The 22116-nt window shown below is 40.2% G+C and overlaps 2 protein-coding genes across 7 annotated transcripts; both read right to left on the bottom strand.

Annotated features, from left to right (window-relative positions):
• Positions 1–1642: 1642 nt before the first annotated feature.
• Positions 1643–7818, bottom strand: lg7h2orf42 (linkage group 7 C2orf42 homolog). 5 transcript variants are annotated; one of them, XM_025908796.1, is made up of 9 exons: positions 7496–7816; positions 6163–7256; positions 5200–5319; positions 4954–5064; positions 4584–4688; positions 3214–3321; positions 2451–2551; positions 2167–2329; positions 1644–2077 (listed from the first exon to the last, which is right to left on the bottom strand). In XM_025908796.1, coding segments are annotated over exons 1-9 (2040 nt in total). In that variant the 5' UTR covers positions 7498–7816; the 3' UTR covers positions 1644–1841. The 5 variants fall into 5 exon arrangements, with proteins under 5 accessions (XP_013129532.1, XP_025764581.1, XP_013129533.1 ...); XM_013274078.3 differs by having other exon boundaries at positions 1643–2077; positions 4954–5319; positions 7496–7818; XM_013274079.3 differs by having other exon boundaries at positions 1645–2077; positions 4954–5319; positions 7530–7812.
• A 2832-nt stretch (positions 7819–10650) lies between these two features.
• On the bottom strand, positions 10651–22035 carry LOC100703764 (nucleolysin TIA-1). Of its 2 annotated transcripts, none has more exons than XM_003458566.5 (12): positions 21822–22035; positions 19815–19911; positions 19468–19566; positions 17068–17122; positions 16812–16899; positions 16217–16292; positions 15969–16074; positions 14628–14726; positions 14460–14544; positions 14200–14341; positions 13892–14040; positions 10651–12209 (listed from the first exon to the last, which is right to left on the bottom strand). In XM_003458566.5, the coding sequence occupies exons 1-12, from the start codon at positions 21845–21847 to the stop codon at positions 12071–12073; spliced, it is 1161 nt and encodes a 386-aa protein (XP_003458614.1). In that variant the 5' UTR covers positions 21848–22035; the 3' UTR covers positions 10651–12070. The 2 variants fall into 2 exon arrangements, with proteins under 2 accessions (XP_003458614.1, XP_005463730.1); XM_005463673.4 differs by having other exon boundaries at positions 13892–14037.
• Between the last annotated feature and the right edge of the window lie 81 nt (positions 22036–22116).

The following is a 22116-nucleotide window of genomic DNA, read 5'->3' as shown; positions in this document are numbered from 1 at the left end:
TCTGAATTTGACTTCCTTGACTGTGATATTGTGATGTTTAAGGGCTGAAAGCCATTGCAAAAGCATGCAAATTCAGAGAGCATGTTCACCAAACTGCACGCTACAAATACAGAAAACAGAGTACTAATGAGTGGTGGATGTAAGCAGATTTTCTGACTCCAAACTACATAATGGGGGAATCCAGTTTACAGCTGGATATTTCACATGTAGCTGGACTGTGGATTAGAAAGGCCAGAAAACCAAGCCATATTCACAAATGTCACCAGAAAAAGTCGGACATACTAGGTATGACAAAAAAATTCTTAAAAAAGAAAACTTAATTTAATATTGGCTGTCTACACCTTGAAAGTGGTCCTTCTGCTACCCAGCAGAGGCTATTACTAGATTAGGCTGGAAGTCCTGGTCTGACTCCTCGCATGTATGAATTTGCAGTAAAGGCTGGATCTTCTCCAGCGTGCAGGATGGCATGACAACAACCATGGATGGTATAAAAGATGGACTGCACTGTGACGTCACTAATTACTTTGTCAAGTTCTGACTCTTAGAATGACCATAATTGACTAAGTAAATTTGATGTTTTATCATTGATGCATTAAACTTATTAGTAAAGCGCTTACTGAGGTCAGAACAGTCGGGTGTTTTCTACAGGACTGGAAGACTTTATTCAACCGTAGGTGTTCCCCTCTAGTGGCTGGGAGGTGCTTTGCTTTGGCTTCATTTTTCCAGACCTGCAAACTGCTGAAAGCCAGCTTGTTAAATGGCAGCAATTTATCCTTTTTGCTGACTGTCCTCCATCAAACGCCTAACACAATTACAGCAGAACTGTGCTTTGACAGTTTGTGCTTTGACCCTGAGGTACACCACTCTGTGAAAGGCCAGCATACTCCTGGTCCCTCTCCTGACCTCCTGTACCTTCTGGTTCGGTCTTTGCCTGAGAACCAGCTCTGATCATCAGTCCAGGTCCCGGTATGAAAGTCAGTTCAGTTTGAAAAAGATGTTTGACATCCATGATGTAATCAGCCCAGAAGTGCACAAGGAGACAACACTGAAGGGAATGACATTCAAATTTAAGTCCAGTGTGGTTTCTTTGACCGTACTGTGCACTGTGTATTAGGAAATGGCCTCTTTTAATGTATATGCTGATAATTAGTTTTCAAATGCTGGATTAAATGTTTTCTATATGTGATTCTGTTTTTACCTGTTCTTCTAAATTTGAGAATCACCAGTTTAATCACATAACTATATGATGTGGCTGTGGCTCAGGAGGTAGAGTAGGTCCTCAACTAATTAGAAGGTTGATGGTTTAACCCTCTGCTGGTCCAGTCTGCATGCCAAATTATCCTTGCCAAGACACTAAACCCTGAGTAACTTCCAGTGCGTTCACTGGGGTGTCAATGTGAGATACAAAGTGCTAAGGTGAAGAAAAAAAGTGCTTGTATGAATGAATCAGGCTTAAAGCTCCGTATAAGAACCAGTTCACCAATCACAAAAAGGTCTAAGAATTCATTTCTGAGTTTTCCAAGATGAAAACACAGCAGAACACAGAGGGCAGTAAATGCATCTTTTTTTCCAAACTGATTTTATTTTGCACAATCAATTTTTATTTTATTTTGTACAATCAATCTTAGACTTTTTTTTTAACTTTACAAAGTTAAAAACAAACAAACAATCTGTTTCAAAAAAATAAACCGTTGATTTTTAATATTTAGTTTAAATATTAATATCAATATTGTTATATATAATATTGTTCCTTCACACGTTTCATAATACTATTATTAACACATGGAGACATATATATATGTATGAGTGGGACACATGAGGAGACACATGTCATGCTGTGTTTAGACAACAACCTGTAGAATTTCGACAGTGTTTGTGAGTTTGTGTTGGGGACAGTCTGACTTATTACGGCCTCCTTTCTCTGCTGCGCTCGTTTTGTCGCCGTGTTCGGGCTGGCCGCTCTGTTGGTGGCCAAATTCAAAGCTGATCCTGAGCTCTCCCACGTGACAGCGAGGGAGAACGTCTGGGATCCAGTCAATCACAAACGGGCAGGCCTCCTTCTGATCTCCTGCTCCTGCTCCAGAAACAGCAGCGTAAACACGGCTGTGCAGGCTGACTTCAGGTGTTAAAGAAGAAAAACTAAAGAAATAAATAAAAGTCACTCACCGACTTTGAGGAAGGTGCGGAGCTCCATTGGTCGTATCGCCTGCGGCCGATCTGACTTGCATCCTTCCAGTGATTCCAACTCAGGCGGAGGCTCGGGGCAGCGAAAATGTGAGTACGAACCGTCTGCGTTTTTCACAAAACTCTGAGTGACCTCCAGCGGCAGCTGTTGGACAAGACAAGAAGTTGTAAGAAGAGGTCTGGGGTCTGCCAAAAACACTAATGAAGACCTTTCATGAAAGAAATGCTGTGTGATGGTTTTTTTATTTACAGATGCGAGCGTTTACCTCAGGATTGTCAAAGATGCGTTTGACCTGCATCAGATTGGTGATGTGCCAGGTGTACTTGGAGTAAGAGGTCTGAGGAAGCCCATCGTTTCTCACAAATGCTGACATTCACACAAATAAGACAGAGAGAGAGAGAGACGTATCACATAAGTACGAATTTTTGGGATGTTTAGCTGGAAGTACCCAGATTCACAGGAGACATTCACAGTTACTGCAAAGGGTTACAAGAGGAGTAACGAGGCGATGAAGGCAGAATTACTGCATTTCATTTTTTGAGTATTTTCTCTTTAATGATTTGTGAGATGATAAAAATGACCTCCGTAGGCTTGAAACTTAAAACAATTTGCGAGGTTTTTGCGTGGCAGTATTACAATGGTTCATGAGTCACTAGTTCAATATCTGCCATTGTGCTGTAATTTATAAGATTATCAAGTACTTTCTGGGTGATGAACCAGAACGTCGCTGACATAGTTTGCATCACAATTCACAGGTTACTGCCTGTAAAATGATAATTATGATCTTAAGCACAATTTGGGCAAACACCAGTTACATGATAATTGTGTGCACCTAAATTCTGACATCACTCTATTCTGAAGTAGCGAATCTTGTGACCTGTGAACAAACGGACACCTCAACATGGGATAAGCTCATTGGTTCTTCTCCAGGATGAGCTACACAAAGCTAGACTCGCATCACCTGGATGCTCAGCTGTGTGGTTCTGATTTCAGAGCTCTGTCTTACTTAAAGCCTAATATGTTCCCACCTGTTGTGAAGTTAGGCAGTCTCCTCTTCTTGGACCCGAGCGACAGACGCTGCTGCAGAGCATTGAAGAACTCCTGAGGAATGTGGTAGACCAGAGGCTCCGGCTTCCCTGATGGGGGAAAAAAAAAAGAAACCGTTTTTTGATGTGTGCAGTGAGAAATTTAAAGCCTGTCGTGTTGCAGAAAGATGTACTGTGATCAAGTTCCATACCATAATACCACATCACCCCAGTAGATCACTTAGCTCCCAGACTGCAAGCTTACATGTGGTTCGTACAATATTTAAAAGTAGAATGGGAGCCCTTCCCCCATTCTACTTCTTCTCTCTGTTAAAAGGAAGTTCTTCTTCCCTACTGTCGCCAAATGCTTGCTCATTAGGGAGTCGTCCGATTGTTGGAGTTTTATTTCTCTCTCTTACTGTAGGGTCTTTAGCCAAAGTGCCTTTAATTGACTGTTGTTGTGATTTGGCGCTATATAAATAAAAGTGAATTAAACTGTCAATGTAAACACAGTCGATGCAGAGAGTTTATATGTTTTCACTGAAGAAATTAAATAAAAATTAATTAAATCATAAAATTTTGTTTTACAGCTCTGCAATAAACAATTAGAACCTGATATTTTCATCAAAAGTAGAATAATATTTGTGTTTTGTTACTGCAAACTACTGTTTGCTTCCCATCAGGTTCCCATCAATTTAAAATGTGTTAACAGCGTGTTTGCGCTGCCCCCTGGTGGTTAAATACAGCAAGTACAGCATATTTAACAATTAAACGAGTGAACTTTTCCAAATAAAGGTTCTTTGCATCATTAATTTTTAATAATCTGTTATGTTGTTCATGTTGATAACTTGGAAATACATTTTTGCAAGTTGCTGTCTTATGGTTTTGCTGGATGTAAAGTAACTAAAACAGATATAAATTATGACCAAAAATGTGACAGCTGCAACAGAAGAGCAACATGGAAGACTCAGCGTAATTATTGGTCAAAAAAGTGAAAGGAGGGTGAAAGTGTTTATTAAGTGTTGGTTAAAGTTTCATATAATGAGATAATATCTCTGTATCTGACCTGTATCTCATTGTACATCTGCATACTGACAATAAAGGCATTCTATTAAATAAGCAAACGAATAAGAAGTCTGTGTGAGCCAAAAACTCAGGCTTCAGTCTCCTCCAAACGCCATGTTTCCAGAACTTTTTTTCTACTCGTGGCTCGGTATGATGTCAAACAAGAGGATATTTTCTATGTAAAAGTCTCCATTGAACCACCGGAGACAGGTGACACTACTCTCAAAGACGCAAGATTTCATGGCCTTATTTGTTGAAAATACTTTCGTTTTAGTGCTTGAACCGTTAACGCGTTGTTTCAACTTTACCGTCACACTGGTAGTGCATGGCCAGGTGGATCCTCTCTGTGACACTCGCCAGCCACTGATGGAAGCCCATCGTCACCGTATGCTCATCCACGGCCTGAGTGCTCCCTGAGACATACAAATATTTAGTCTTCAAATCAGATTAAAAAAGAATCCAGGCATTTTCCTGAACTAAATGTTAGAATATGCTACAACTGTTATAATATCTTCTGTGTTCTTTTTGAACAGTGGATCACGGTAAGTGCTGCAAGATTAAATGAAATGACAACCACAGAGAGAGACGTCTGAGGAGATGTAAGGTTCTTTAACAGACACACAGAAGAGAGGGGGAAAGGCAGAGACCCAGTGGTGAGACAAGGCAAGGAGGTAGCACCTGGAGCCTTCGGCCCGCCAGCACCAGGGGCTCTCCTGTGACCAGCTTTCCTTGGGCAAGAGGCCGACACTCCTTCCTTCCCCACCCCAGAGAGAGAAGCCACTGAGGGGGCTTCACAGAGGCAGCAGGAAATGACAGAGAAAGATAAGACAGGAAGAGAAGTGAGGACAACAGCAGATTTAGAGCAACACTGATGAGCACAATGCTTTGTGCTCAGTCTTTCAGAAAGAATTACGATCAAACCACCAGAGACGGATTCATCCAGGTGAAGCTTCTTGGCTCTGGGATGAGAGCCGACGGGTTCAGCCTGCTGCAGAGGTTTCTCACAGGGACTGATTGTTCTACCTGAAACTTTTTGCTGCAAGCCTGATAGAAAAAACACAATGAGAGGGACATGCTAAGGCATGTGATCAAGCATGAAGGAACAACTGGCTAAGCTGCATTTGTTGCCAAGAGTAAAGCCGTAAGTTCATCATTAAAAGGAGAAGCATTCTTTTCTCTAGCCTGTGGTGCTTTTTATACATCTAGATTGTTTTGGTGTTAGAAACCCAGTTTTGGAGATATCGTCTGTAGAGACGTCTGCTTTCTCTTGACTATGTTTGAGTTAAATGGCACTTGGAGAAAAAAAAAGCATGACAGAGTGGCACAAACATGCCATGTTCAAATGATGCCCAGTTTGAACGTCATCAGCTCATCTTCGCTGAGTCGCTGCCATGTGATTGGCTGATCAGATAGTTTGTGTTATAGAGAAGCTGAACAGGTGTACTTCTGAACAACTGAAATATATGGACATTTCTTCAGTACTACAAGTCAAGCCTTCTGGTTTCATTACATTCAAGAAAGGCAGACATACTGACAGCTCAGGGCAACTCACCCCAAAACAATCAGAATTGATTTAAAAAAAAAAAAAAAAAAAACCACTACAGGTCAGAGAAAAAATGTGTAACTTTGATTTTTGCCAAGTCTCTTAGTAAACATCATGTGCATTTACATTCAATTGCTGTTTTTTTAACAGTATTCCTCTGCAGCCCTCCAAAAGGACAGGTTATTATCACTAATGGATGTATGTATGTTTTTGCTTGTTGAGAAGTTTCATAAATAAAGAGACTGGATTCAGTACTCTTGTCTGACAACACTTGAGTACTAATGTAATCCCAGTCTGCTGCCAGGTTCTTTCAAAACAGGTTGGAATCAGCTGGGTTGCCGTACCGCTGGAGGCGTAGTTGAGGAAAGCTGAAAACTCTGAGGCCAGCTTCTCGTCGCTTGCAAATGCACACACGCAGGCGAAGAAGTGAAGGCACGGCTGCAAAGTGAAAGAGCTGGGAGGCAGGTGAGAGCCGCCTGCTCCGTCCACGCCAGCCTTATTTCTTCTCGTGTTAACCTGGCAGGCACAGTGAAAAACGCTTCTCTCGCTCTTCAAAGCCTCTGATGACGGCCCCCCTGCGCCTACAGTCAGATGCAGCAGCCCCAGTGGATGGTGCGAGTCCGTGTGACACTTCACCACCAGCGTGTCTTTAGAAACGCGCTGCACCAGGGGCCCCGGAGACTCCGTGGCCAGCCGCCACAGCTCTTCTTTGACTTGATCTGAGGCCTTCAAACCCTCCAGGACTGAACTTTTGAACGTCAGCGGGGTGGCACGGCTGCGACACTCTATGGCTTGCTTGATGTGGATACAGAGGCTCTCGGAGGACTGTTTGGCTACAGGTGACTCGCCCTGATTCGATCTTTGACCCTGTTTGCAGGAAGGCAAAAAGCAGCGGCCCAGGTTGATGCGGGTGAGCAGGGTGGGCCCATCCCCAGTGGCGATCGCAGTATCCGTGGGAACGAGTTCCACAAAGCCACACTGTGTGGCTGTGACTCCTCTTCCCCTGTGACATACCGAGAACACCTGCACACATCCGCCTGAGCCACTGCCCAGGACCCCTTGTCCCTCCTGCTCTTTCCCACCTCTCACCTCACTGTCGATTATAACTTTAACCACCTCCACAGCACATTTCCTGCTGCTTCTGCCCGTGGATGAAGCATTCCGGAGGGACACCCCACAGGCCTTGTTCTTGCAGCTGAGCCCACGGGTGCCGTTGTAGACCCCACACTGAGGACACTTGCGAATACCCCGCAGGGTGGCCCTTCCCAGGTTGGAGAGGAAGGCAGGAGTTGCGGCTGAGGACTTTCTGCTGTCTCTCTGTTTTGCTGCCAGGTTGGCCTGACTGGTTAGAGTCTGTGGAGTGGGGGTTGACAGGACGCTTGAAAAGGAGCAAACTTCAGTTTCCATTGTTTTTAGGAGGACATGAAGGGATTCAAGCCTTTAAAAAATAAAAAAGAGGGAAAATAAAATATACATGTGCATTAAGAATAAAGGGAGCTGTGACTAAATGGTACCAGTAAAACAGTCTATTTTTGATTTATAATAGTATGAAACTTTAATTGAAATAACACTCAGCATTATTCATTCTACTATCGTTTCAGTGCTTTTTTAAAGTGCTTTATCATATTTCTGTTTAACCGCTACAGCACCTGTCTATAAACAAACCTCCTATCTTACATATGGTCTTTACGTGTGTCAATGTCCAAACTACCTATAATCTGCCTCTTTTGGTCAAATCCAGCTCAACTCAAACCTCCAAAACCGTCTCGACCGTCGCCATTGCTCCTTACATCCCGACACCCGCATTGCGCCTGTAACGACACTCCCCATTGGCCGGAGACGATCACGTGGTGTAGAAAGGCGGGGACAGAGCGGTTGACTGGAGCTCAGGGCTCTGGGAGGGGACGGCCTCTATAAGGAGCATTGGCTCATGGGGGCTGTAGTTATTTTGAACTGTCGGGTGGACGTCTGTGACGCTTGTGTTGACGAGGCTTTTTAAGTTTTCTTGATCATGCTGTTTTCACATGAAATTGAAGGGCGCCAAATATTTATTAAAGTCCACTTAAAAATATATATCAAGTGTATGTTTTATTTTGTTGTATAGCTTTTTTAAATTTATATATATATATTTTAAATTCATATATATATATATATATATATATATATATATATATATATATATAATAAGCACATAGAGTTGGTGTGTATGATAAAATGTCAAAATGTCAGAAGGTTTGGGTTTTTTGGGGTTTTGGGGGTTTTTTTAATTGGCCTGACAAAAAAGCCAAGGGAGTTTACATGTGTTTCCCATGTGGCTTGCAGTTAGTGGGGTTTGGTAAATTGGGGATTCAAAATTGCCCATAGGGATGAGTGCAAATGTACACTGATCAGGCATTACATTATGACCACTGACAGGTGAGGTGAATAACACTGATTATGTATTCATTCATTATTAGAGAGCAAGTGAACTTTTTGTCCTCAAATTTTTATGGGCTAGAAGCAGAAAAAAATGGGCAAGTGTCAGGATCTGAGCGAGTTTGACAAGGGCCAAATTGTGATGACTGTAGACGACTGGGTTAGAACGTCTTCAAAACTGCAGCTCTCATGGGGTATTCCCGGTCTGCAGTGGTCAGTATGTATCAAAAGGACTCCAAGGAACAGTTAATAGCGACAGGGTCATTGGCAAACAAAGCTCACTGATACACTTGTTGTGTATCTATATAAGATCCCATAGTTGACAGTGCATGACACAACACAAAAGAAGACATGAAATCTGAAGAATTGTCTGCAAACCTCTGAGACAGGACTGTATCACGGCACAGATCTGGGGAATGGTACAGAAACATTTCTGAAGTGACTACTTAGTAAAAGGCACATCATAGTTCAGCTGGAGTTCAACAAAAGATACCTGAAGTGCTCTCAGATGAGAAACAAAATTCTCCAGTCTGATGAAACACAGATTGCACTCTTTGGCCTGAATGCCAAGCATCATGTCTGGAGTGAACCAGGCACCACTCATCACCTGGTCAATTCCATCCCTACAGTGAAGGTTCATCTTCTAACAGAACGACATTAATCACACAGTCAAGATAACAAAGGTGTGGATTCCTGATCACCGTGAATGAACTTGAGTGAAGCAACTAGAGCCCAAACCTGAACCCGATTTAACATCTCTGGAGAGATCTGAAGATGGCTCAACATCCAACCTGATGGAGCTCAAAATGTTCTGCAAAAAAGACTGAGAGAAACTGCCCAAAAACAGGTGTGCCAAACTTGTAGCATCATCCTTTAACAGACTTGTTAGGCTGCTTGTTTTTTGTTTTATTTAATTTTGGCAATTTTTAATAAATTTGAAAGAATTTCAAGCAAACATGTTTCACTTTGCCATTGTAAGGTATAATGTGTAGAACGTGGCAAAAAATAATTTGATCCATTTTGGAATAAATATGTAACATGACAATATGTGGAACAAGTGAAACGCTGCGAATACCTTTTGGATGGATTGTATTGGACTGAGATCTGGTGACTGTGAAAGCTGTGTGAATACAGTGAACTCATTGTCACATTAGAGAAACCAGTTTGAGATTATTTGAGCTTGACATGGTGCATCATCCTGCTTGAAGCTACCATCAGAAGACAGACATACATTGCGATGTTGAAGCGACGGACATGATCAGCAAAAATACTAGTGAGACAGTTTTGGCGAGCCTGTGTAAATTATAACCTCAGTTTTCTATTGTTAGCTGACAAGAGTGGCACATGGCGTGGTTCTCTGCTGCTGTAATCCATATACTTCAATACTCTGTTGCAAATTCAGATGTTCTTCTGCAAACCTTGATTGTAACATGGGGTTATTCGAGTTGTTGTTGCCCTCCTGTCAGCTCAGAGCAGTCTGACCATTCTCTTCTGACCTCTGTCATCGACACTATGGAGAACTGCCACTCCCTGGGTACCAGATTCCTTCTCAGACCCTTCTCTGTAAACCCTAGCAGTGGTTGTGTGAGAAAATCCCCAGTAGATCAGCAGTTTCTGATATTCTCAGATCCACCCATCTTCCACAATAAGACCATTTTCAAAAACACTTAAAATCCCCATTTTCCCCTCATTCTGAGGCTTAGTTTGATTTTGAGCAGGTTGTCCTGACCACATCTGCATGCCTAAATGCACTGGATTGCTGACATTTCATTGGGTTTGTTAGATATTTGCATTAACAAGCAGAATTAACAAGGGGCTTGTGAGTGTATGCCCCCTATTTGTACCACTCTAGTGACATCTTAAAACTGATCTGCCTCTCCTGCAGCAAGTTGTAACAAGGCTACAAATGACTTTCTCCATTTCAGCCTCCACCTGCTGTATAACATAGATGCAAACAACATAAATGTGATCTGCTTTAAGTATCAGCACTTTAATTGGACAACGAACCAAAAAGATTTAATTAAAAATCACAAAGCATGTTACTGGAGCTTTAACAGAACTTGCTTTGGGTTGCAATCATTCTTAGGCACTGCCTACTCTGATGATTTTTGGTTTAATGAAAGGTAGGTCACTGATAAGGCAACACAGCAGGGTTTTTTTTCCCCGTTTATGTTTAAATGACTGTGGCCGCAGTAAACAAAATCTAATCCTTATGAAGTTGCTTCTGTACCTAAAAACAAACTGTCAGGTAGGGGGAAACAAAATAACTTAAGAACTATAAGTTTAAAGGCTTTTCCAGCGTGTCCACCAAGCACCTGAAAGATTGAAATGCTGCACCGCCTCTCCAACACCTCCTAGTCAATGCTGCTACTCATTTTTGGAATCCACTTCCCCAACCAGGAGACAAGCACACTTCCTTAGTCATCATGTTGTCTTTATACAGATTCAGTACAGTTGAACAGACTGTTTTGTTATTTACATAAAACAGACTTCCAAATGAAATCACAAATAAACTGGAATGCAAAACAAAACAAACAAAAAAAAACCCTCTAATGTTTCAAATTTTGTGACAACTTAAGTATTTGTGCAATATTTGTCTGCCTATAAGTAAGATAAGAGTGGCAGTAATCCCTGCATTTTATTTGAGATCATCTAATTTAAAAAATAAAAGTTGACAGTTGACAGCCACTTCATGTTTTAGAAAGAAAACAGAAGATTTTGCGCATCACATGATTAGATGGTGTCACTTCAACATTTCTTTATAAGACAGAGTCCTGAAATGAAACACAAAAAGGCAAAGGCTCTTTTTACAATAACAGCATTTTAAATTTGCTCAACAAAAAAAAAAAAAAGAAAAAAAGAAAAAGAAAAGAAATGACAGTTCATCTATTAGATTTGTAGCAAAAAAGGGGAAAAAAGAAAAGATGGCATAGTCCTTTCGGTTTCAGGGGAAGATGACCGGGGTATCGTCTTGTGTGTAAAAGCATCAGTTCATGCACACACATAAGCACACACACACACACACATTTCTTAATCCGCAGATGGGATTCTCTGCCCAGTCCTGTCCGGGATAACAAGTGAAGTAGCGCTCAAATTTACTTTGATTTTTTTGTTGTTGTTTTTTTGTTTGCATTCGCATCCTTCCCTCAACCTGCCGGCTCCTTCTACTCAGTGATATCCTACATTTCACAGAATGACTTGACAACACCCTGAGAACTCGCTCGGACTTGTGTTTCACTTTAGCAACCGGCTGACAGACGGACAGTGACATCGAGCTCCAACTGAGAGAAAATTTAAAAAAAACCAAAAACAAAACCCCATACCCTTATTCAAGACACATCTTGTAGCTTCTGTTGCAATTATGCCAACTATTGAGTTCATCACCTCTTTCGCACTGGACGATCGTTGAATATTGGTATAAAATCCTGCCCTTGCTCTTTGGCTCTTGGGGGCTGAAAACAAACATTAAAGCAGCTGTTTGAATAGAAATCTAATTCAAGGAACAGGTTCCTTTTAAACTAAACTGTGGCTGAGCTCAAAATATCGTAGGAGAATTTACATTTGGCCAGTAGTACACCAAACAATAAAATGGGCCCAGTAATGCAAGGTGCATTAGCGATAGCTTTAACTGTGTTAAAGTGTGACTAATTATCTTTACACTTGCACATTTGGGCGGTGGGTGAAGTTTGGGGCTGGTATGGTTGATAAAATGGCGTACCAGCTTCACTAACAAAGTAATTTGGTGAGGTGACAAACAGAGCACTTCTACTGCACTCCTTCCCCAGCAGAGTATCATCCTTGTGGCCTCAGAGGCTTAGAGGGAGACGGACGTTGTGATCAGTGAGTGTGGTAGCCAGCAGTACCCATGCCGGCCTGGTTGGTTAGCACCGTCCCATTGACTCCCTGCCCAGCCTCCACCATGCCTCCATTGCTCATGGCACCCACACCTGTCCATCCAGCACCAGCATGTAAATGACTGCAACAGTACACAAAAACAGAACAATCAGAAAAAATGCAAAATACTGGCAACTGCTTGTGCTACCCCTCAGCCTCCTAGCAGAAACACTTATGATATCAACTTCAAAATCCTATGATGCCTTGTTCTCAAGTTCTTGTATTCACGAGATTTTCAGAAAACTTATTTTGACCTTGAGGTCAAGGTCACTGAGGTTCTAAGTCATTCAACATTTTTAGTAGATGCATCTATTCCGTATCAATTCCAAAAGCCTAGGTGACTGCCTTCTTGAGTTATCGCATTCGCAAACTTAGGTGTCCAAGTCGCCCGCCCACCCAGCGGGGTGACGACAATAGCAAATCAACCTTTTATGGCAGAGGTAAAAACAAATGCAGCCAAGTAAGACATGAACCAGAGTAAAGATGCACTGATCAGATATCAGCCAATCCTCACATCCCTAGTTTGGGTATTGGTGACAACGGGAAAATCTATTCTAATAGTAGACCACTAGATCCAAGCAGGAAATAAGGTAGCAAATTATATGTTGATCCTGCTGCTGTCTTACACATTTAAAATTAATTAATTAATTAATTAATTAATTAATTAATACTGACAGCTGTCAGTGCTACCCCTAAGCCTAGTAAATGCAACTGCAGCATAAATTTTTGGGGTAAAGCACAGACTACAGCTTATTTTTGGTGCATTTACTAGCTGCTGCTATCAGACTGGCACTCCATATCAGCAGAAAATAGCTTTAAAGCTTTACTCATTTCTACTTTCAATTAGAACTTCCTTTGCACATCATTTGAGCTGTTCAGATTCCATCAGATGCAGAAATTTCAATGTATGAATTCCTACATGGGTTATTAAAAGGAATACAAGTTATTCTTATGCCAGCCTTTTTCAATACTTTAACAGTATCCGAATTGAATTAAACGTGGACTTGCGCTGCTCTGCATGTAGCCAAGAAAAACAAAGACGGACTATAGTCCGACGACAATACCCCATCAGCCTTTTATGAGTGAGGGACTACACTAATACACAGTATAAAATATGGATGTAGCTTCCAGGTCAGAAGAGTGAATGAGCCTTAAAGTTGCATTCTTTATAGCAGGAGATGCTGCTGCAGCAAAAACACTTGTGGTCGTAATAAAGCCTAAAAGGGGAAAACAGCACCTGTCCAGACCTCTGTAAGTACTTTCCTGATGGGTTTGTGGACTCAGTCACTTATTTTGGGCCATGCAGAATAAAACCCTAAGTCAATTTTGGTAATTCTAAGTTTCAGAAAGGTCAATTACCCAGTGTCCATGTTAACTACCTAACAACTTGTGAAACTACACTCGGTGATTGTGTAACAATGTCCATCCCTTGTTTGTCACTTTTGATTTAAAATACCAAGATGCCAACGACAGAACTGCTCAGCAGTTGGAGCCTGAGGCTTCATAACAGGACGTCACAAACCAGTGGGTGACAACATCCATATTTCTCACTGTCTTTAACTTTATTTCTGTCTTAAGCAGTCTACTGTTACCTAGGCTTCAATGATGCACTGTGAGTTGTAAAGGCTGGCAGAAATTGTAAAGCATCAAGACAACATGAAACATGTTTAATTCACTGTAATGTAAACAACAGCACCGGACACAGAAAAGAAACAAGGAACAACCTGCTCACTTCTTTTGACTGTAATCATTTTTGGTACTTACTTGTAGCCCTGCTGATCCCAGGTCTGTCCATAGACGCCGTAGCTCGGCACCTGCCACCCATTGGGCACATACTGGCCAATCTGCTGTGTGTTACTGTACCACTGGCCCCACTGACTGTAGGGCTGCGCTGCGAAGCTCACTGTGTTCTGCTGACATGCAGAGTTATATTTTAGGAGGCAGACTATCACATTGCATCAAAATCACTCACAAGTACAGTCAGTCTCTCATTTGAATGAGTGGGTGTCATTGTAGTTTATCTGTAATACATTCAAAATAAAATCTTTAACAAAAAAAAAAAAAGTTCATACCTGTGCCATCTGTACCTGCTGTATTGGACCCTGGACCATGTCTGTTGTTTCTTTACCCCAGTAACACTTAACAACATAGCCCTCTATGGAAGTGCCATTGACAGAAACAATAGCATGAGCTGCGGCCTCGTGGGAGTTGAACCTGCACACACACACAAAAATAAAAAGCGCAGGCATTAGATTGGATAATATTAAGACACCATAAACTTAGATGTGTTTGACAATTTAGACTTAGCAAGCATAACAACAAGACAACTTGCCTCACAAATGAATAGCCTTTCTCCGGGAAAACTCTGATTTCCATTATTTGCCCAAAAGGCGAGAAGGTCTGTCTCATAATTTGTTCTATGAACAGGAAAAACAGTTTTAATGTTGAATGTGTGGGCAGTGCTTGGAGCCCTGCAGCACAGAGGCAAACTGTGACTCACCTGTGAGTCCTGTTGTCACTCCTCCGCAGTAGACTGTGCAGTTGCTGGGGCTTGACTGGTTCACCACCTCATCAAAAGATAGCTGCTTGGTATTGGTTGCTAAAATGAGAAAAAGAAAGACAAGGTTTCTTTTTTAATTAGTTTGGTTATCAAAATGTTTTCTTGGCACATATTTGCTTTGGGCTAGTTTCTTTTTAATTGCATTTATATTCATTTTGAAACAGAACAAACAGAACACAAACCTGCTCCAACTTTTTTTTATTAGCCAAACACAGAAGAAACAAATCTGAACATTTCGTAATTTTATATTCTCGGGTCCAGAAAGTCTTTTTTTACCTTTCAAATGGAAGCTTGTTCAGTGTTAAGCCAATAATATCCTTTAAAACAGCCATACTAGTGACTGTGGAAAAATGTGCTTAGCAGCAATTTTAATTTAAAAAAAACAAAAAAAACAAAACAAGATTCCTATTGAGCAGTACATAAGACCTGGAGTATCTTTGCACTGTTTGCACCAGAATACCCCTTCCCCAACCCTTGTTAAAAATAGTAGTAGTAAATAGTTCAGTTTTTGTTTTGTTTTGTTTTTTAATACGGATGCCATTTTAGTATCATGCAAATATTTATTGTTTCCCATATTTAGACAAGTCAAGTGTTGCTTTATCAATAAGCTATGGACAGTTTTACAAGAGCACTTCTACCTGCTGAATCCCTCTCATTTTGTCACACTGCTAGCTGCAGCACTGGCACACCCGCTATGAGTGCTCTTCTTGTAACCTTCTTGTGCATGTCCGCACGGCTTCCCTGACTCCTATTTTCAGGTTGCATCTGCATGCAGGAACTCGTAAGGGATGGTCATACATTCAAGAAGTTATTAAACTATATTTACACACTGCCTATTATGATGTAATGAGCTACAACCAGAAGTAGGTGGTGGTAATAAAAGTACAAGCTTTTACCAACCATTAAAAACCAAAACAGAAGTACACCGGACGTGTGGTGCAGGGAGACTACACAATATCATACAAAACCACACACATGGTCTGTGTGGTCTGACACACACATGCACAACTGAACTCTTCAGCTGAAAACTGCTGGTTTGAAGCTGGAGACTGCACTGAAGCACTGAATCTCCATAAGAAACATGTTTCTGGTTAAAATAGAAACTGATGTCTGAGGTGGTGACACAGGTAAGTGCAAGCAGTGAGAAAGGGGCTTTAGGGAGCAATTTAAATATAGCAGCTATATTGAAAAGCAGTCCAGAGATGCACAAGAGGATTTACTTCAAGAGAAAGAAGAAGGGAAAGAGACAAGAAAATCTCCCAAATCTTCATTCTCACTCACTTTCACTTGTAGTTTTTGGAGCAGGCTTCCTTGTAGCCCAGTTAGTCCTGATCTGCCTCCCTCCCAACCACTGTCCTCCCATCTGCTGAATGGCGTTCTCTGCATCCTGATTACACAAAGCAAGCACAGAAGAAAAAAAACAAGACATTTGTAAACATTACCAAATACAACATGGAAATCCTGTCTCTGACTGAAAAATCAGAACCCGTTTCTGACTCCTCTAACACAGTCATAATTGGCACACTTACCCACTTGTTGAAGAAGGAGACAAAGCCATAGCCTTTAGATTTACCTGTGGCCATGTCTTTCACCACCCGACAGTCCCTGCAAACGAATGAAACTCTGTCAAAACAAGCAGCTTGAAAGACTCAGAACTATAAAGAATATATTTTAACTGAATATTACCAAATATTGAACGTGTAAAGCTAGCATTTGCAGCACATTAAATCATTTTCCTACAAGAGTCAGAGCCAACAAGTGTTCACCTGCCCTGATTCATATGGTTTCCAAAAATAAAAATGTATCAAGTGATGTTCCAGCACTAGAACTACTGAGGAATGGGCCTCACATTTTCAGCAATAAATTCCAGCCTATTTCCATAATGCTTTCCTCCTTATGAAAGCACCAGCAGATCTGGTTAGATTAGTGTGGGTTTACAACTATTAAGGTATTTTAAGGTGTTTGCTAATACCTACAATGGCCTTTATACCATATCTATTAATTCATTTCACAAACCAGTGGAAGTCAGGCTGACACAGAAGCGCTGGTTACTAGCACATTCTCGGTTGTGCTGTTTTCAGCTCACAAATTTCCAAAAACTAAATATCACAAGAACACACTTACGATATTTTTCCAAATGGAGCAAAAGCTGCTTTTATGTCATCTGTGGTGATTTCAGGACTTAGATCTCCAACAAAGACATGGAAATGACCTTTAAAAAAAAAAACAAAAAAAAACAAAAAACACACACACACACACACAAAAAAAAAACATAACAGTAAAACACAAAATTCATTGATTTATTGACCAATGTTCCCTGTTTAAAAAGCTAAGACGACCCAAGAGAATACTGTGCGACCACATCACCAGTTTTACTTACTGCTTGTGTCTTTCTTTTGACTGGTTGGTGTAGTAGCCCAGTTGACCTTGACTTCCTGCAAGAGAGAAAGATGCAGAAAGCGAGGAAGAGGACAAAGGTGAGACATGTAGCGTGCTTGTGGAAGGAAGGAAGGTTGTTTTTCTGTGATTAGAGGCTTTTTCACACACCACTTTTACTTAGGCCACATTTTGTGATTGAGAACTCTTTTTTTTTTAATAAATAAGATGATCTCTGTATGTCACATTTGGGTTCTTAAAGCACCAACATAAACTGATTTATCCATTGCTATTTAATTTTATACACCTTTGCAGTAATTAATACATAGTAAAAATACAGTGGCGTACACAGAGGGATATCAAGATTTCACCTTCATAATCAGGAACATTTCACTCTCAGTCTAGTAAAAATTTGGAGCAAAACTGTAGGAAGTAAGGTCCAAATAACAAGGGACTTACAAACAAGTGATTTTTACGAACTTGTTATACTCCTCAAATGGTCCTTCAATACCTGTTGAGGATAAAATATTTTCAACTGAATGTATTTTTCTTGGAAGTAGCTCTTATGTGGATTCTATGTGGAAATAAGTTTGCAAAAGAACACACAGCAGTAAAGATGTAGGGGGACAGAAGAGCATCAATTAAAGGAGATCAGAGAATGTTACATGTTGCATGATTACACAGCAGGGCCACGGTAAATTAATTCATACACAGATGGAAACTCACTTAAGGAACATCGGCATTTAAAAACAGGCACAGTATGGAGCATGAAGTGACAATAAAAAGCAGGACTGTGTTTATACCCACTCACAAACTGGATTTCACTTTCTATGTCAGACACTGTACTGTAACCTACAGAGCCCCTGAAATACCATATGGTGTCGTTTATGAAAAATTTAAAAACCCTCAAGTTTTAGTTATGTATTTATTTTATCTTAACTAAATGTATTTATTAGCCAGGAATTTCTGTACCTTGTATATACGAGACACATTTAATGTTATGGGACTTCAGGAGTTCTGTAATAATTCAATACAGCTGAAAAAAATAAAATAAAATAAAACACTGCATTTAAAGCTTCAGTGACCACATTTATGCAGAAGTCACAAAAAATAAATTTTCATCCTTTTTTCTTTAATCTAAGGTTAAAATTCTAACTCTTCCATTCTATACATGTGCCGTAACTGGCATTCAACTAAATTGTTACTGGCCTTGAACCAGAATGAAAACTTCACCGATCAGTGTGTTCAGACCAAACGTGAAGTAAAGATATATATAAACACCGTGGAAGCTACACAGATTTGTGTCAAACAAAGGCAAACACACTAGTTACAAAAATATCTAAACTCTGGCACAAACTTTGCCTTATGCTCCATCACCAAAGCATCAGTCGTGGTTTTTCCGGATTACACTAATTAGCAGAAATGGGGGATAAGCCTAAAGTCACAATTTGAGTTAGCCAGAGCTGTAAGATCTGCCTTAACACAGAGACAAAAAAGGGCCTGAAGTAAAGTAAGAAAAGTGACACTACATCCTGGTGAGGTTTGAAATATGTTACTGTGAACTGCATCCATCTGACAGTGATACATTGAACACTTTATTCATGTGAGTCAGGTCAGGAAAACCTCTGCATCGTGTTTGGTCTGAACAAACAATGGTGATGATGTTTTTTGTTTTGTTTTTAGAAAAAAAACAAATGCTCAACAACATAATTGACACATCAGCTGTTGTCCAACTAAAATTTGATTGCTAGATTTTTTTAATTTTTCATTTATTTTCATTTTATCTGTAAAAAATAAATAAATACATTTAAAAAATAAATACATTTTTTTTTAAATTGATAAGCTAACTGGTAAAATTACTGAAAAAATATTAACAAAAAGGTCATATCTTTGATGTCTGTATCAACAAAATATCTAATTGAATATTATTTAACTTTTTGAGAATCTCTGAACAAAATGCTCTAAGACTGTTAATCTACCGCAGTGAAGAGAATATGCTATTACGTCATTTTTGCATCTAATTTCTTTGGTTTGCATGATTTGCAGTCACTTCTTGATGTTCAGCTACTGATTTGAGTTAATTCCACACAACCAACAGAGCAGCAAACACACAAAACCAAAAGCCCACACTGTTGAGAATCAAGACTACATATTTTTAGGATTCATAAAGTTCACAACAGTAAGATTACACAGATCAGTGCTTAGTGTTCTCACCCTGGTCATTTCAGACTGTGCACAGATGAATGGTTTGCACAGGGGAATTAAACAAATTAAGTGAAGTGGAGCAGGAACAGGGCAGTGTGATAAGGTTTAACAAGATACAAGTTTCTCCAGACGCTTCATTTCAAATTGTGCCCACCCAGCCTTGACCTAGTTGACTCACCCAGGAGATACGATAGCTTACCTTACCCAGAATTTTCCGACCATTCATGGCTGCGATTGTGGCAGTGGCATGTCTATGCTCATAAAACTCCACAAAGCAGTACGGATCGTGACCTGCTGTCTGGATTGGAGAGGAAACACATAAGTTATGTTACTGTGAGCAATATGAAAGCTTGTATAATTATGGTGTCGTCATCGTTAAGCATTAAATTGGGAAGATGCTACACCAATGCAAAATGGACAAAAAAAAAAAGGATGAACATTACAAGAGTCAAGCAAGTAGCTAAACCAGGTGGCAAGGGCTGAAAGGGGAAAAAAATGAGAAGAAAAAGAGTTACAGAAAATAGAAAAAACAAAAAACAAACTCACATCTACTATCATTTTGCAGCTTTTGCAGGGTCCGATTTGGCCAAACAACTCCAAGATGAGTGCCTCGGTCACATCCCGGGACAGATTTCCCACATACCTAGATGCACAAAAACAAACAACAGACGAGAGACAGTCAGTGCTGGATAGTTTTTCAAAGTAGCCACCGATGGCTGGTGCAGATGATCTAACAGGGCAACAGGGTTTCCCTTCTCAAAAGGTTTACCATAGTTAAAATATTAGCCCAGAGAAACAGCTTTCCTAATCCATTTTTATCCTAACTCCAGAAAATGTTTGAAGCATCACGTCAGGACACTGTAAGAAGTTGTTTTTTCCCCCATTTTTAGCACATTCATATCAGTCTCACCCTCATTACTGGAAATACTTTGTTTGGTTTTAGACAAGGGAGGTTTCTGGGTAGACTGTGCAGGAGGCCAGACACATCATAACAACTTGATAGATGTGAATTCGCTGGACCATTACATGTGTAATTCTTAGACCAGAACAACTCAGCAAATCACAACCACATACCATGCATTCATCCAGTCCAACTGTATAGGACATATGCATTATCGTATGCCCCCCCTTTGGGTAAGGTCTAGAAAATTTCAGACGGGTGGAGGTGATTGCTTTCTTGTAATTTCTTGGAAAAGATTAAAAAAAAAAAACAAGGCGGTACACGTTTCCATAAGATGGCAAAGCAGCTGATGTGATCGTGTTTCGATAAAATACAATTACTGATTATATTCTGTGTTGGGATAAATATTCAGATAAAATATTGCCACAAGCTAAAATGACAAGTAATTATTATGAAATTAAATTTCTCTACTATGAATGCATTCCAAATCAAATACACTTCAAAATACTGGTGTTTTATTGGTATGATATCTTGGATTAACTCTGTAGCCCAACAAGGTTCAATTTAAAGCTTTTTACACACTGGAAGATAGTTTAATCTCTAAAAATATATCATACTTAATGAGCTGATAGAAGGGTTTGAATTTTAAGAAAATGAATTTGAAATCTTAATCCACTTCTCGCTGTTTTTTAAAATACATTTTACTTAACTACTTAATTTTTTTTACTTAATGACTTATTTAAGATGACGATTTACAGATTAAACAATAAACTGAAAGAAAAAAAAACACACACACACAGAAAATAATCAAAACAATATCAGCACCAGACACCACTACTAGTCCACTTATAAGGCTCCATTAAATGCAAATCTGAACGCTATTTATGCTTAATGATTCTGTAATTGTAGCATTTAAATGTCAGCCAATGAGTAGGGAGAGGTTTAAATAAAGAAATATCAACCATGTCTTTTAAATAGCATGTTTTAAATAGAATTAATCTTCCCCAGGTAATAAAAATAACCCCTTTTTTTAATCAAATCAACATTGGCTGACACCATGTTAACACTTATAGCAGCTGAAAGCATCAAACGCACATATATATGTACAGTTCCCTGGCCTGTACAATGGTGATTCTATCAGGGTGATGGCACGTCGAACTCCACTGAAAAGCCAGCTAGTTTAATGTACTTCTGCTTATTGCAACACTTAACTGCGCTATAGAGAAGTCTCTGGTATATTTAGCGAGTCTCCCCCAAGTTACTACTTAAAGTGTCGTTCACGAAGCATACCAACAGTTATTTATTTTAGAAACAATTCAACTTTGACACCGTCTTATTCTCAGCAAGAAACGTGAACGGACACGTTAATTTGAGATTTTTCTGGAACTAGCTAGCAAGCTAGCATTAACCAATGTGTCGACTATACCAGAAATAGACCGCTACCATGTGTTTAGATGTTATAAACGCGTTGTTATGCTACGTTTAACAAAAGCTTACACAAGACATTCAACTATTATTATACAGAGGGGAGCCTCCAATGTGCCTGTCCTAAAGAAACAACCGCTTCGAGACTGGAGTCAGTCCTGGAAACTGCCGCTGAGCATTACGTGACGAACACAAGCGGTTAGCTAACGATAAAGACATGCACTTACAGGGTTTTGGGCTGGTCATCGTCCATTCTGTTTCAGTTCCTGGCCGAAAACAAGTCGCAACCCCGAGAGCAAATCCACGACTGTCGCGGGCAGCTGCCGGTGACACTGTCGAGTTATTTTACTGCGAACTGGTTTATCGCCGTTGTTAGCTCAAGAGTGAACAATGGGCAGCCGACAAAGATGGCGGAGCAACTGGAGGCCGACGCGAGACCCGCATGCGCAGTAGTTCAGCCTAAAGGCAACTTCTAGACAGGTTACAAAATAACCACAAGTGCAAATTAGATGACAAAACGCG

The sequence above is a fragment of the Oreochromis niloticus genome, linkage group LG7 (assembly GCF_001858045.2).
Source record: "Oreochromis niloticus isolate F11D_XX linkage group LG7, O_niloticus_UMD_NMBU, whole genome shotgun sequence".
Lineage (NCBI taxonomy): Eukaryota > Metazoa > Chordata > Actinopteri > Cichliformes > Cichlidae > Oreochromis > Oreochromis niloticus.
This window is presented reverse-complemented; position numbering and strand designations above follow the sequence as displayed.

Bases quoted from the DNA above. Each gene is read 5' to 3' on its own strand.
- lg7h2orf42 (XM_013274078.3), bottom strand. The intron at 3,322-4,583 runs GTAAAGTTGAAA...TTCCCCCATCAG, and splicing joins CATGCACTACCAGTGTGACG to GGAAGCCGGAGCCTCTGGTC. The intron at 2,330-2,450 runs GTAAACGCTCGC...CTTGTCCAACAG, and splicing joins GCATCTTTGACAATCCTGAG to CTGCCGCTGGAGGTCACTCA.
- LOC100703764 (XM_003458566.5), bottom strand. From the start codon at position 21,847: ATGGACGATGACCAGCCCAAAACCCT. The intron at 14,727-15,968 runs GTGAGTGAGAAT...TTCTCATTTTAG, and splicing joins TCCAAAAACTACAAGTGAAA to CAACCAATACCAAGCAGCTA. The intron at 14,545-14,627 runs GTGAGTCACAGT...TCCTGTTCATAG, and splicing joins AGTGACAACAGGACTCACAG to AACAAATTATGAGACAGACC.